Source organism: Phocoena sinus, chromosome 8, assembly GCF_008692025.1.
Source record: "Phocoena sinus isolate mPhoSin1 chromosome 8, mPhoSin1.pri, whole genome shotgun sequence".
In the NCBI taxonomy this organism is placed as follows: domain Eukaryota; kingdom Metazoa; phylum Chordata; class Mammalia; order Artiodactyla; family Phocoenidae; genus Phocoena; species Phocoena sinus.
In genome coordinates, this window is record NC_045770.1 from 108,510,453 (window position 1) to 108,523,689 (window position 13,237).

Genomic DNA, 13,237 nt, shown 5'->3' on the forward strand with positions numbered 1-13,237 from the left:
CCAATAAGTGGGCCCGATGCCATGAGAAACCTCTCTCTGCAAGTTCTGGAACAGAGCCAACCTCCTGCATGCTCCGCTGAGCTCACCTGACAGGGAAGGGGGTGTCCCCATGGCTAAGGGGGGAGCAGGTGCGCCCTGGCTCTGACCCGGTGGCCTCCAGGGGTTGCCCACCTGAGGAGCCCCAGTGTGGACCTTACTGCCCCCCAAGGGCAAGAACCAGAGGGTGATGCAAACCAAACCACAAAGCCAGACAAAAGCCAACCAAACCCTCGCATCGGCCAACGCGGGGGAAGGAAGCTCACCTGCCCCGGCCCGTGCTCCTGGAGCGTAAGTGGCGCATGTGCTTAGGCTCGCCCTTACGGGACACTGGCTCTGTGCTTACGTGACACGGGTTGTCTAGAAAACCCCACACCTATAAACCAACCCCACGCGTGTCCCGGCGTGGTTCGCGGGATCACCTCTCCAGAGCCCACGGGAACCCACGGATACAAAACCTCCACCATCGCAGCCTAAGCCGGCAGACCCACGAAGAAGCAAGCGTCCAAGAGTCCACCGCGAACAGAATCAGACTCTCCAAGAGGCGCAGGTGACGGAGGGACAGGATGGGTATGAGGAGATGGGCACGTTCAAGGGGCTGAAGAATCCAAAGCTCTGTCGTCAAATGGGAGGAAAATACAAGACGCTAAGACCAAGCAGGTGAGCCCCTCACGTGAGGACATTTGGAAATGAAAAACCAGGTGGCAACTGAAATAAACACCTCGCCGGCTGGCACACGGGAAGAGTTAGGAAACCACGAAGAAGCTGCTAAGGATGCAGCACAGGAAGACCGAGACGGGGGGTTTGAGAGACGCCAAGGAGGATGGACCTGGAGGGGCAAGTGGAAGTTTCCAGGCGAGGTCAGAGCAGTTAGGGGAGGTACTGTTCTAGGACACGGTGGGGCTGATTTTCCACTTGACGCAGGACACAAACCCTCATTCGGGAATCACGACACCTTGTAGGCAGGACAAGTAAAAATAATCCACCAGCTTGATTGACTACAGTGAAACGATGGAACACCAAAGTCAAAGAGAAGGTGTTCAAGGCCACCAGACGGGAGGAAGGGTCACCTACAAAGGACTGTCAGTTAGCCCGACAGGGCACACCAGCCGGGAGACGGTGGTGGATCTCCAGCCTGCTCAGACAGAATACAGACCTCTAATAACCTATAATGGAAAAGAATCTGAAAAAGGATAAATATATATATGTATATATATATATGCGTGTGTGTGTGTGTGTAACGGAATTGCTTTGCTGTACACCTGAAACACTGTAAATCAACTATAATCCAATTAAAACTAATTGTTTCTATTAAAATAAATACAGATCTCAGCCTGTGATGCTCTACACACAACCAAACCATTGTCCAAGAGCAAAGGCAAAATACAAAAATTTCAGACGAGCAGTAACTGAGTAGGCCGTCGACAGACCACCCCGGGAGAGAGCACAGGCTTCGGGAGGAAGGAAATTAAACCCAGACTGAGAGACAGAAAACTCGCAAATCTGTCGGCAAACACGCTCCTCTAGCGTCAGGACAAGCAGCTAACGCAGAGGACTGTTTACAAAGGCAAAACCCAAACACGGGGCAGCAGGGCCCGTGAAATGGGAGGGTGATGGGGTGAGAGCCCCCCGGCCCGGGGGAGGGGGTGCGGGAGGCAAGGAGCAGCTGCTGACCGATGGGACGGGCAGGCCGTCAGGACAGAATCGACTTGCACGGCCTCCACATGCGGAAGGCAAGAGGATCGGAACCCTGCCACCCCCGGTGAAGCCCATCAGACGTGAACAGGAGCCGCAAACCCCCAGAGCAGGCAGGGCCTCCACGCCTCCGACGTGGTCCCTCCACAGAGCGGGGCACGTGGGCTTCAGGCCCATCATTCTCTGAAACTGTCTGAAGTCTCTGTGAGGAGAGCGCTCTTTTTACCTGGTGTCCTCACCCCGCCCCCCCCACCCACCCCCCGCAGCTCCACCGTCACCCCGGGAGCCCCTGAGGTCGCAGGTCCCACCTCCAGCTGGCTCCTGGCTCCCCCTACCCGCACCCCAACACCATGGCTGCAGGCCCTGGGCTGGCCCGCCACCGAGTCTCGCCTGTGGGCCCTGACCAAGTCCTGCCCGCTGCCCCACGCGTGCCACCCCAGGGAACCATGCAGGGCACAGGGCTGACCCGTGGCCACTCCTGCTCTGTGGCCTCCACCATCTGCCCCGTCCAATGCCTGCTGGCTCCAGGTCACGACTCATGCCCGAGGCCGCCAGACTGGTGAAGAAGCCCCGCAGGCATCTGTGTGAGGTGGGTGAGGTCAGCACCCACCCAACGCAGACACCGCGTGCCACGCCCCGGTCACCTGGCGGAGACACGCAGAGGTGTGGCTGGCCCCCCGAACACCTCTGTCCAAGATGTTCCTGCCATTCGCTGGCCTTTCCTCGCCCTCCTAGCCAGCTCCACTCAGCCCTGATGTCACCTCCTCCTAGAAGCCTTCCTGGACCTGCCGGGCTCAAGCCAGGTACTCATCCCTCAGAGGCCCACACACTCTGCCCTCTTGCTGTCGCCTTTCTTCCTCCCTGGATGGCAAGGAGCACGAACAGTCCCTGGTGAGTTAGGACGGCGCAAGCAACCGAGTGACCGGAACCTGCAGGGGGGTGGGCGCCATGCAGGAGGGACCCGGGCCGCACCGGCCACCTGTCACCGCTCACGAGATCTGCCCTGAAGACGGGCATCCACCCGGAAATCAGAGCGGCTCAGACAAGACTCTAGAACCCACGAATGAGGGGGAGCAGGTCTGCCTGGGACACGGGGCCTGAGGGTCGCAGGACAGGAGCCCAGAGAAGCTGCGAGCCTGAGACACAGAGAGAAATCACTGACGTTGGGGAGAGGTGTGTGGGCGGGCACTGCCGTGGGCAGGGGGGGCAGGCGGGCGCACGGGCAGGTACCGTGTGCTGGGACAGAGATGATTTTGTCCAGCACGCCCCATCCTTGAGGTTCAGGTTCAAGGCCTGGGACTGGCGTGGCGGTGGAATTCAGCACGGCTGTTCGCGCCCCAGTGCGTGGGAGCTGGGCCTGCAGGCCTTTCCCAGTGATGGCATCCGGCCCCGGGATTAGCGCCCCTTCGCCCACACCAGGGCTCTTGAGAGCCTCCGGGTGAGGAGGGTTCAGGAGTGTCAGGTAACCCACGGGACCCAGGCCGACAGCTCAGGCTCCAGAAATCCGGTGGCTCTGGGCTGGGCTGACTTATCGCGTTGGCAGGAAAGAAAAAACTCCTCCGTGTGGGAGCATTCCACAAAAGGCGCCCGACTTCCCCGGCACTTGTACCTCATTAACATTCCGCAGACATCGCTGAGGACTTAATAACGCCAAGCAGGCTGAATGGACGCATCGTTTCGGGCTGCTCCGTATTCAGCCACCGGCGAGCGACGCTCCTCCCCGCGCCCAACCCGCGCATTAGCATTTGCAGAAAGCCCCCATCTGCATTGCGACAATGGTCCTGCCCCAAATCCGGAGCCGTTGTCACAATTGTCCTTTGTACCCACTCCAGCGGGCAGGCAGGCAACGCGACCCAGGGGCCCGACGGCGAGGCGGCCGGGCCAGAATCCCGACGGTGTGTGATGAGGCCCCGGGCAGCCCAGCGCCCAGCAGGGTGGGCGCCCAGGCTCGGTCTTGCACGCCCAGCTCCCAGAGAGGACGTCCACAGGCAGCCTTGGGAGCAGGGAGAGGCCGTGGCTCCTTTCCAGAACACTTTCTGCCCTTCTGCCAGCAGTGACCAGATGCGGGAGGGTACATCGCGGGTCGGCCGCCCACAAAGCCAGCACCAGGCGGACGGGGCGCCAGCCGCCCAGGAGCACAACGTGAGCTCGCCACCCTCTGCCAGGCTTGAGACAGTGACGCCACCCTTGCAACCACCAGTAAGGCGGGAGCACTCTGGGGGTCCCGGGAAGAGGTCCAAGAGGGGAGGGATGGACACAGAAGTGACAGGGAACAAAGGCGCAGAGCGTCGAGGAGGGCAGAGCTGCAGGCACACACGGTGCTGGCTCAGGACCCCCAGCCCCACTCCACCTGGAATGGGGGTCAGAGTGTACTACGGGCCACCTCCTCTCTGCCAGACCTGGGGCGCCAACCACACAGCACGAGTGAGGCAGGGCCTGGCTCCCAGAAGCCCAGAACAGAAGAGAATGTCCGCAGGTGATAGCGGGCCAGCGGGAGCAGACATGACAATACCGGCTGTCCACAGGACAAGAGCAAGTGCTAGGGGGAGAAGGGGGCGTCCGGACACCCCAGAGGCCCCAGCAGCCCTGGGTCAGAGCTGAGCGCGGCCCTGTCCCCACCCCTCACCCTGTGCGAAGGTTTCTCACCAGAACTGTCGCAGCCGTCCACCGGGAAGTGCTCAGGCCTCCGCTCCTCCAACGTGGGGTCGCAAGTGATGTGCGGGACCGTCAGCATCCTCTCTCCCGGGCTCACCCCGTTGTCCTTGTCCAGTTTGAACTTTTTTTTCTTTACCTAAGAAAACCAGACAATAAAACTGTCAGTTCCTGGGCGTCTTCTGCCGGGCCGTCTGCTGGCCCCAGACCACCCTTGGGGCACCCGCCGGGGCCCAGGCCAGCGACCCTCCCACACAGGAATACCCCAGGGCAGGTGGGAACGAGGGCTGTGACCAGCGGGGAGTTAGAGCGGGGCGGGGCGGGCAGACAGACTGAGGCCAGCCAAGGCTTCCCTGAGGAGGCGACCTGGAGGGAGCAGGCCGTGCTGGGATCTGGGAGAACCTTCTGGCAGAGGAAAGAGCAGGTGCAAAGGCTCCAGAGGCAGCCAGAACCTGGGAGACCGTGTCTCTCCACGGATGGCGCGGGCGCGGGCCAGGAAGGAGAGCTCTGTCGGGGCGGGCCACACCCTTCATTCACGAGACTCTTGCCTCAAGTCTGCCCGAGCTCCCTTATCCTATGACCGCAAGACCCTCTTCCCTGAGCCAGGATGCCACCTCCATCCCCTGTGGCCCACCAGGCCCAGCATGGAAAGCCCAACACCAAGGCCCTCTCAAGAGCCTTCTCCCAGCAGCTGGCCAGAATCCAGCCCGTCCTGTTCCCGGGGTACTTCCTCGGGACCTCCCCCAGCCCTGGCCCTGGAGCGGCCGGTCCTACAAGCCCCCAAGCCTGGGGACACCAGGATGGCAGGAGCCCAGCACGGGGTGTGCTCCCCCAGTGCCCACAGGGCCACGGGCCACGCCGGGCTGAAGCACCAGAGTCGAATCCTGGCCGTGAGCTGTGGCCGCGTGGCCTCCCCGCCCGTGTGTGAGTGCCCCATCCTGGTGGCAGCGGGGGGGGCTGGTTACCATGGCAGACTTCTTGGGCTTGGGGCTGGGGGAGAGCAGAGCATGGCTGCGGGGCGGCTTCCGGACATAGATCTTCCAGGTGGAGGAGTCGGGGTTCTCAGCCGCGTAGCACCGCCACGCCGTCTGAAACCAGCAGAAGGGAGTGGTTGTCACCACGGAGCCCCTGACGGGGACTCCCAGGGAGCTGCGGCCCGCCACTCCTGCCTGGGCCCCCTTCTGGCAAGACCACGGGGCTTCCTGGCCACCAGCCCCTTCCCCAGGCTCAGGGCCTGCCCCCGCCCCCAACAGCCCGTTCCCTTCTGCAGCCCGCAGCCTCATGGACGGTCGCACGCGGCTCAGCCACCACAGGGGCCTGTGAGCCCCAGTCTGTCTGCGCCCACCTCCACCTGCCGGTTCCCCCGCGGGGCCCCCCACCTCCGTCCTGGTCGCCGGCCTCTCCTCAAGGACGCCGTGGGGGTGAGGTCACTGGGGGCGTGGAGGGGCAGGGCCCCCAGGAGGCGGGGCTGAGTGTCCAGGAGGCAGAGCCCCCAGGGACCCACAGTTTCCAGGGCCTCCAGATGTCCTGGGGGTGAAGGTCTTAGGCCTTCACTCTAGAGATGCCCACGGCGACTACCACCAGGGTGTGGCCTGGAGAAGGAGACCCAAGGGGAGGCCGCGTCTGGTTGGGGGGCCGGAGGGGGCGCCAGGAGCCCCGTAGGAGCACGCACCCTGAGGGCCTCGGCACTGCCGGCCATGGGAGCTGGAGAGAGAGATGCCGGGCGGGGGGCGGGGAGGGCTGCCGGGACAGTGATGCCACCTCTGCGATGGGAACCCAGCGGACATGCCCCCCCGCCCCCCCCCGCCCGCCCCGCCCTCCAGGCCCCGCTCCAGGCCTCTCCCGCCTCCTGGGAGGCTCGTGTGAGGCCGCACACACGCCCCACGGGAAGTCAGTGCGCCCCCTCCGCGGGCAGGCCATCTGCAGCCTGATTTACGGTCTCCCCGAGAGGAGGCTGTGGCGCCGTAAAGGCAGGCCTGAGGGGGGGCCGAGCCCCCAGCTTTACGGCTGCTGCCTTCACTTCCTTCCGGTGCAGGATTAGCGTCCGGCCCCAGACGGTGGTTCCGGACAGGCTTACGAGGAACAGGATAGAGGCCCTGGCTGAGCTGCGGTCGCCGGCGTGACCCCAGACGGTCTCCGGGGGCCGTCCAGCTCTGGGGTGCCCAGAGGGGTCCAGGCTGTGAACCGCAGCCACGCCAGCGGGTGCAGGGCCACACGCCCACGCCGGCATGCGGTGACAGCCCTGCCCCAGGCCCCTGCCCGGCCACCCCTCCCGTAGCCCCGTGCCCACTCTGCCTTCTCCTCAGTCCCGGGCGGCCGCCGGCCGACACCCTCGGAACACGAGCCTCCAGGGGTCCCTGTGCCCGAGCCTTGCTTGGCACTGAGAGGGCCGCCCAGTCCTCCAGGCTGCTCCAGGAGCCTGGGGTCCCGGAGCCCAGTGTCCAGGGGCTCGGGGCCGCCTGCCTGCTTGCCCGCCTCTGGAACCTTCCTCTCCCACTGCTCTCGGGCTGGGAACCTCTGGGACAGCCTCATCACAGAAGCCTGGCAGGGAGCGAGGGGCCTGGGGCAGGTGCAGCCCCTGCCCCGCCCCCAAGGCCCGGCACCGTGAGCCCCGGGCCCTGTAGGGGCAGCAGCCGGGCCTTCAGAAAATGAAGCTGGCCCGTCAGTCCAGGGCGCGGCCCGTGCCGTTGGGTCACCGGTCCTCACCTCCTGTCGGCCGGGAGGACTGAGCCCTGTGGGTGCTGGGAGTGGCCCAGAAGCATCAGTACTGCACAAGCAGGCCCTGACCCCTGACCCTGGGGTGGGGGAACGGCCACCTGGGGACCCCTTACTCTCCGCTCCAAGTCCTCCCTTGCAGAGTCGGGGGCTGGCCACAGAGGAGGGAGAAGACAGACACCAGGCGGCCGCTGCAGCTGGAGGCCAAGGGCCCACCGGACTGACCAAATCCGAGACAGGCCAGGCCACCTTCTAGTCCCCCGGCCCGGCCCACAGGATGGAGGAAGGTGGGCTCCCAGGCTCCTGTGCCCCCACCCCGTCGGCCTCACCCGACGGTTCCCAGGACAGGAGTTACAACAGGCGGGCACGTCTGTGGCATGGATCGCGGCCCTTCCGTGTCCACGAGGGTCCACGGGAGAGGGTCTCGGCGGCCCCGGGGGCCGGGTCAGCTCAGGGCTGAGAGCCGTCCCCAGACCAGACACGGCTCGTACTTGCCCGGGCAACGCAGAGCCGGGCACACTGACCACCACACGACGGCGACAAGGCCGCGGCGGTGGCTGCCATCACCTGGATGAGCGAGGCTGCCGCCGGGATTTGCCGGTTGAAGTGCTTCTGCCTCTGCTTCTGCTGGACCTTCAGGGCAAAACCGGAGCCCAGAATCCCCTGCAAGGAACAGAAACCAGGGCTCACATCCTGCAGACGGGGGCGTGGAGAGACAGGCTGGGCACCGGTGGCCTGCTTGGCGCTGCGGGCCCCATGGAGGAGGTCGGAGCCTCTGGCCCAGCCCGTGGGGCAGAAAGCAGCCCCACCCGAGCAGGACCCACTGCTGCCGCCACCCCCCGCCCCAGGATTGCTAACAGGATGGAAAGGGCTGGCTCACCAAGGGGAGCTTCCCTGTCCACAGAGGGGATCAAGCCATACACATATACATACGCTCTATGTGTACATACATACACACACTACACCACAGCCACGTGACACACACGTGCATGGACAGACATACCCGCGATACACACGTGCAGTGCATTAAGGACCACCACACACAGAGAACATACATGTGACACACACACGCATGCGGTGTGTATACCTACATGACACGTGCGTAGACAACACGCACACAAATACACGTGGAGCACGTGTGCGTGATGCACACACAGTATGTACACACAGACACCGACTGCGGGGTGTGTAACACGTGCACACACACGGGACGGCCACACACCTACCAGGCGCCTCCATACACACAGCGTGAACTAGAAGATTTTAACGCCCATGGTCTACGGTCTCCAGGAAGGACAGGGGTCAAAGCCACCCGGGCCACAGTGCAGGACCGCTCCCTCCCTCAAGGCTTGCCCCTCTGCGGTTCTGTGGCAGCCACCGTGGGCGCCTCACCGCTAGCCTCAGCGGCCGAATGAGCCGGCCCGCACCCCACTATTTGCCACGAAAGGCCTGGTGATCGCCGCCGCCCACACTTGCAAAGGACCCACGGGGGGCCGGGAACGGGAAGGCGGCGGCCTCCAGAGGCTCTGAGGCAGGCGAGCTGGGGTCTGAATGCGCCCCCTGAGCGTGGTCTGCTCACAGGTCTGCCAGCCCCAGAGCCCGGAGGAGGCTGAGGAACTGTGGAAGGGCCCCCCAACACGGAGCACCTACCGCTGGAAGCGCAAAGAAGGAGATGGCGAAGACGGAGAAGCAGGAGGCGATGGTCTTCCCGACCCACGTCTGGGGCACCTTGTCCCCATAGCCGATGGTGGTGACCGTCACCTGCAAGGACGAGGGACAGCGGTCGGCACGCAAGCCCCAGAACCTCAGGGCGGGCGTCCGTCCGTCCAGCCAGAGCCCCGCGCTCCATCCGAGACCTGCCACCGCCCAACAGAGGCCAGCGAGAGAGCCCAGCACCGAGAGGCCGGGCGGCTGAGAGCACGGTGCTCGAGCCCGCAGGGTCTGGGTCCCCCAGGCTAACGCCGCAAAGGAAGCAAGCCCCAGCGTACACACGGGAGCTCGGCGCCGACGGGGGATAGCCTCCCCGCCCCACCCCCTGCCCCGTCCCCAGGAGGCCTGCCAACCGGGCCACCGATGTCGCTGTGCTCCGGCCCCCAGGAAGCCGGAAGCTCCCACAGAGGCCCACACTCCCCAGAGAGCCCGGCCACGATGACACGCCACTTCCTGACGCCACCCCAGGCACCAGGTGCTGCGTTTGCCCCTTGCTCGGAGGGAATCAGATGCAGCCAGAGCCTCCTTCTACACGGGGGAGCTGTCCGTCCAGGGCGTGTGCCGGGACAGTGGGACTGAGGGGCTGCTTCCACCCCACCCCCACCCTAGGCTTGCCTCTGCTGCCATCTGAGGCTTGCTCCCCCCGGGGCCTCCGGCGTGAGCCCGACAACGCCATCCTGCAGGGACTCAGAGCCCACCCTGGCTGTGCCGGCCACGCGGCCCACACCTGTCCACGCCAGGGTCCGGGTGCTTGAGGAGCCAGCTCTGCGCCTGGCAGGGGGACCAGGGCGCCCAGAGTCCCTGCTCATCCCGTCGGCACACGCGCTCAACCCGTGGTCCCGCCAGCCCTGTGCTAGGCAGCCCGGCTTCCCCCTTCCGGGGCCCCCAGCCCAGGCCAAGTGAGGACGGCCCCTGGCAGCTCGGGAAGTTCTGCACGGAGCCTCCATGAGACCCCCCTGCCCACTGAGACCGGCGGGGAGTGGGGCCTGGGGAGGCCCATTTCATAGATTCCACTGAACAAGGCCCAGGCGGGAGGTGGCGGCTTCTACAGCAGGGTCCTTGGGGCCCGCACACGCGTCCGTGTGGACAGGGACAGGCACACAGGACAGCTCAGAAGCCCCGGGGCAGAGGCGAGATGTCCTCAGGAAGCAGGAGTGACCAAGAGTCCGGGCAGCGGGAAGGACCGCAGTGCGGGAGCCCGGGTTACACCAAAGAGCACAACCTGGGGGCAGCACGGGCGCAAGCTCCCGCCCACCCGACACCCACCACGCGACTGTTCGTGGTCCTGGCTCCCGTGACCGCCACACGGAGCACTTCCTGGCAACGGCACCGTCCCTCAGACACACGTCCACACCCGCTTCCAATGTGCTGCCCGTGCATGTGTGCACACACACAGATGGCCTGACACGGAGACAGGGAGCCGCACACGCACGCTGAGACAGGCTAAGGCAGCAACGAGGCACACGCGCGGGTACGAACCACACGTGGCGCAGGGTCCCACAAAGAGGGGCCGGTGCCCACGTCAAGCCCAGCCCCCTCCAGGCCCGACGCCTCACACGCACACACAGGCAGTGCACGCCTGGAGCCCGGCCCAGTACCTGCAGGGTGGAGCAGGCCAGCCGGAGGCCTTGGGCAAGGCTGAAGGCCAGCAGGCAGATAAGGGGGCCCGGAGAACCTGCAGCTCCCCGCCAGCAGCCCCCAGAGGGTCTGCGCCCCTCGTGTGAGGCCTGGGCGGCAGCTGCCTCTCAGCACCCGGGTGCATGGGGCAGAGGCACACCAGGGCTGCAGATGGGGTGGGGCGTCTTCCGGAAAGCGGCTCTCACAGGATTACCCACGTATGTGTAAACACACAGTGGGTCTATTCTTAAATTTCTAACCTTTATCTTCTAATGCGGTATTGACAGACGTGAGCCCCGTAAACAAAAGCTTTCTGGGGTCTTCAGTCACTGATAAGGGCGTCAAGGGGTCCTGAGACTCCAAGTTCAAGAACGGCAGCCGTGCAGGGAGGTGGGGGCAGGGTGACCTCCGAGATGGACCTGAGTGTGGCCCTCACGCCAGGGGGGCAAATTTTAAGCGGTGCCAGAAAACTCGGGCCTCGAGACAAAGAACACGTAATACAACCTTCTAATTACCAAAATTAAGGCAAAAAAAAAAAAAAAAAAAAAAACAAGAAAAATGGGAAACTGATGTAGGTGGGAGGAGGAAAGGGGTTGGCTGAGCGGTGCGGCCAGGCCGGCGGGTGGGGACACCCGAGGCCACCTCCCTTCTCGGACAAGAGCACTGGAGGCGGGACCCCATGTCCTCGCCGCCCGGCTGGGAGGTGCTGGGACTCCAATGGTGGGCAGCAGGAAGAAGCCAGGGGAGCCCCGGCCAGGTGTCCCCCACCCTGCGGTGCAGGGCACACTCCTGGCTTCTCAGACTCTGCCACAGACCTTCTTTGTCAAGTTAACGACATCCTTTCAGCTCTTTGAGGAAACAGCCCATCCCCGCAGAGCTGTTTGTTTTTCCTGAACTCACAGACACAAGCAGCTCAGGAATGGGCCGTTTTATAGCCTGCGTGCTCGGAACTCACCCCCCATGGCAGGCGATCGGAATGCAGAGCTGCACGTCCCCTGGGCACAGACTCGGGGAGACAGCTCAGCCGGGGGGCTGGGCCTAGGGTGCGTCCCCCGTCCCCCGTGTCTCTCCTCCAGGGACAGGAGGCACGAGAGAACCTGCCAGTCCCCCCAGCACTTTGTGTCACGAGAAGCTGGCGCTGGTGTCATTTTATTTCCTCCTGGACGCCGGCCTCCGGGGGAAGCGGGAAGGCCAGCCCAGGAGCCCAGCTCCACAGAGGACGCGGTCAGCCTGCAGCCACACTGCAGGCCGTGGCCATCTGTCCAGAGGGAACGGGCAGCCAGGAGTGGGAGTGAGGAGGCACCAACGTGGACACTAGGGGCTCGCGCCGGGGAGGGCACCTCCGTTTGGCAAACTCGTGACCACGCTGTGAGCTCGGGTCCATCTGCCAGAGGGGGAAACTGAGGCCGGGGGGGTCTCACCACTGCTAAGTGACGGAGCTGGCAACCAAACCGAGGCCTGCTCACCCCCAGGCTCCTTGGCGGGACAGCCGGAGAACAAGCCCAGGGCCAGAGGCTGCCGCGCTGAGGGGTCTGGGGCTCGCCCAGCCTCGGGCCACCAAGCTGCCCAGAGGAGGCTGGAAGGACGGAGCCAGGGAGAGGACACCTCAGGGGAGGAGAGGTGTGGACACAGGGGAGGCTGGGCGGGTGGCAGGACTGCCTCAGGACAGCAAAGGGTGGGAGCAGCGGTCCTGGGCCCCAGCTCCAGCCATCGTGGGGCTGCCCCAGGAGACCCCGGCCAGGCTTGCAGGGGACACCGTGAAGGGGACAGAGGCCGGCACGTGAGGGCCGAGGGGACAACCCTGCCAGGCTTGCAAATTGTGGGTAAAAACAAAAGCAAACACATACCCCGAACAAGCCCGCTTCCTTTCAGAAAGGAAAAACTCAATAAATGAACAGAAACCCACGCGGGCCCAAGGCTCCTCGTTGTGTGAGCGCATCTTCTCCCTGTGGAAACCTCGGCGCCCTGGCCGCTGTACTCTCGGAGAAAGGGTGCGGACCGTGGGGACGGGGTCAAGACCTTTCTCCCTCCTCGGGAGGGGCCCTCAGGAGCTTCACACAGCGCCTGGTGGGATGCTGTGGACACCCTGGGCCCTGCCCGGGCCGCGCCTACCCCACAGCATGGCCAGGCTCGTGGCCCATCACGCAGGAGACTCTGCCTCGAGGGCTCCGCTCCGATATGTCCTCCTCAGGGGGCCCTCACTGACTCCCAGGGAAGTCACGGCGTGTGGACCACGACTGACCACGACCAAGCCTCCGAGAGCGAGACCCCCAGGCGGCTGACCCCCTGCTGTGCCCCAGTGCCCAGCGCAGAGCGGGACTGCCGGGATGTGCCTGGTGCCCAGGACCAGCCCGGCCAAGAGGCCCCAGTCCTCCAAGGAATGCCTTGGAAGCGACGGCAAGAGTCGCCACCTTCCTGGGATCGTGGTCCCCTCAGGGAGCCCCACGTCGGCCCTTGGAGGTAGACCTGCCGTCTCCCATTTTACAGATGGGGAAACCAAGGCACGGAGCGGTCACATGCCCTGCCCTGGCCCCAGCGCAGCTGCATGGCGCACTCACCCCTCTGCGCCCCACCGCCGGCCTGGCGGGAAACACAGGTCCCTGGGGGCCAGGAAGAGCCAACACACGTAGGCGCGCACATGTGCACACGGGGCCGCGTGCGAAGAGGGGTCGCTCTGTGAGTTAAGGTGTTAGAGGCCGGGAGCCGGCCGGGGCAGAGCTGGACCCTGGGCACCAGCAGGGCTAAGGGCTGTGACTGGGCCGCGGCAGCCACGAACACTCGAGTGTGAGTTAGGTGGCTGGGGGGGTCACTG

General features: G+C 64.7%; 1 protein-coding gene across 7 annotated transcripts in view; it reads right to left on the minus strand.

Annotated features, from left to right (window-relative positions):
- KCNQ1 (potassium voltage-gated channel subfamily Q member 1) overlaps positions 1–13,237 on the minus strand; it is a 352,233-nt gene that overhangs the window by 240,263 nt on the left and 98,733 nt on the right. For 4 of the 7 annotated variants that reach the window (XM_032640190.1, XM_032640192.1, XM_032640195.1 and 1 more), the window contains exons 7-11: positions 8,749–8,859; positions 7,594–7,761; positions 5,349–5,471; positions 4,750–4,890; positions 4,378–4,522 (exon numbers count right to left, since the gene is read on the minus strand). In XM_032640190.1, coding sequence (XP_032496081.1) covers positions 4,378–4,522; positions 4,750–4,890; positions 5,349–5,471; positions 7,594–7,761; positions 8,749–8,859 — 688 coding nt within the window. The remainder of the gene's footprint in view (positions 1–4,377; positions 4,523–4,749; positions 4,891–5,348; positions 5,472–7,593; positions 7,762–8,748; positions 8,860–13,237) is intronic. The other 3 variants (XM_032640191.1, XM_032640194.1, XM_032640193.1) reach the window with 3 other exon arrangements.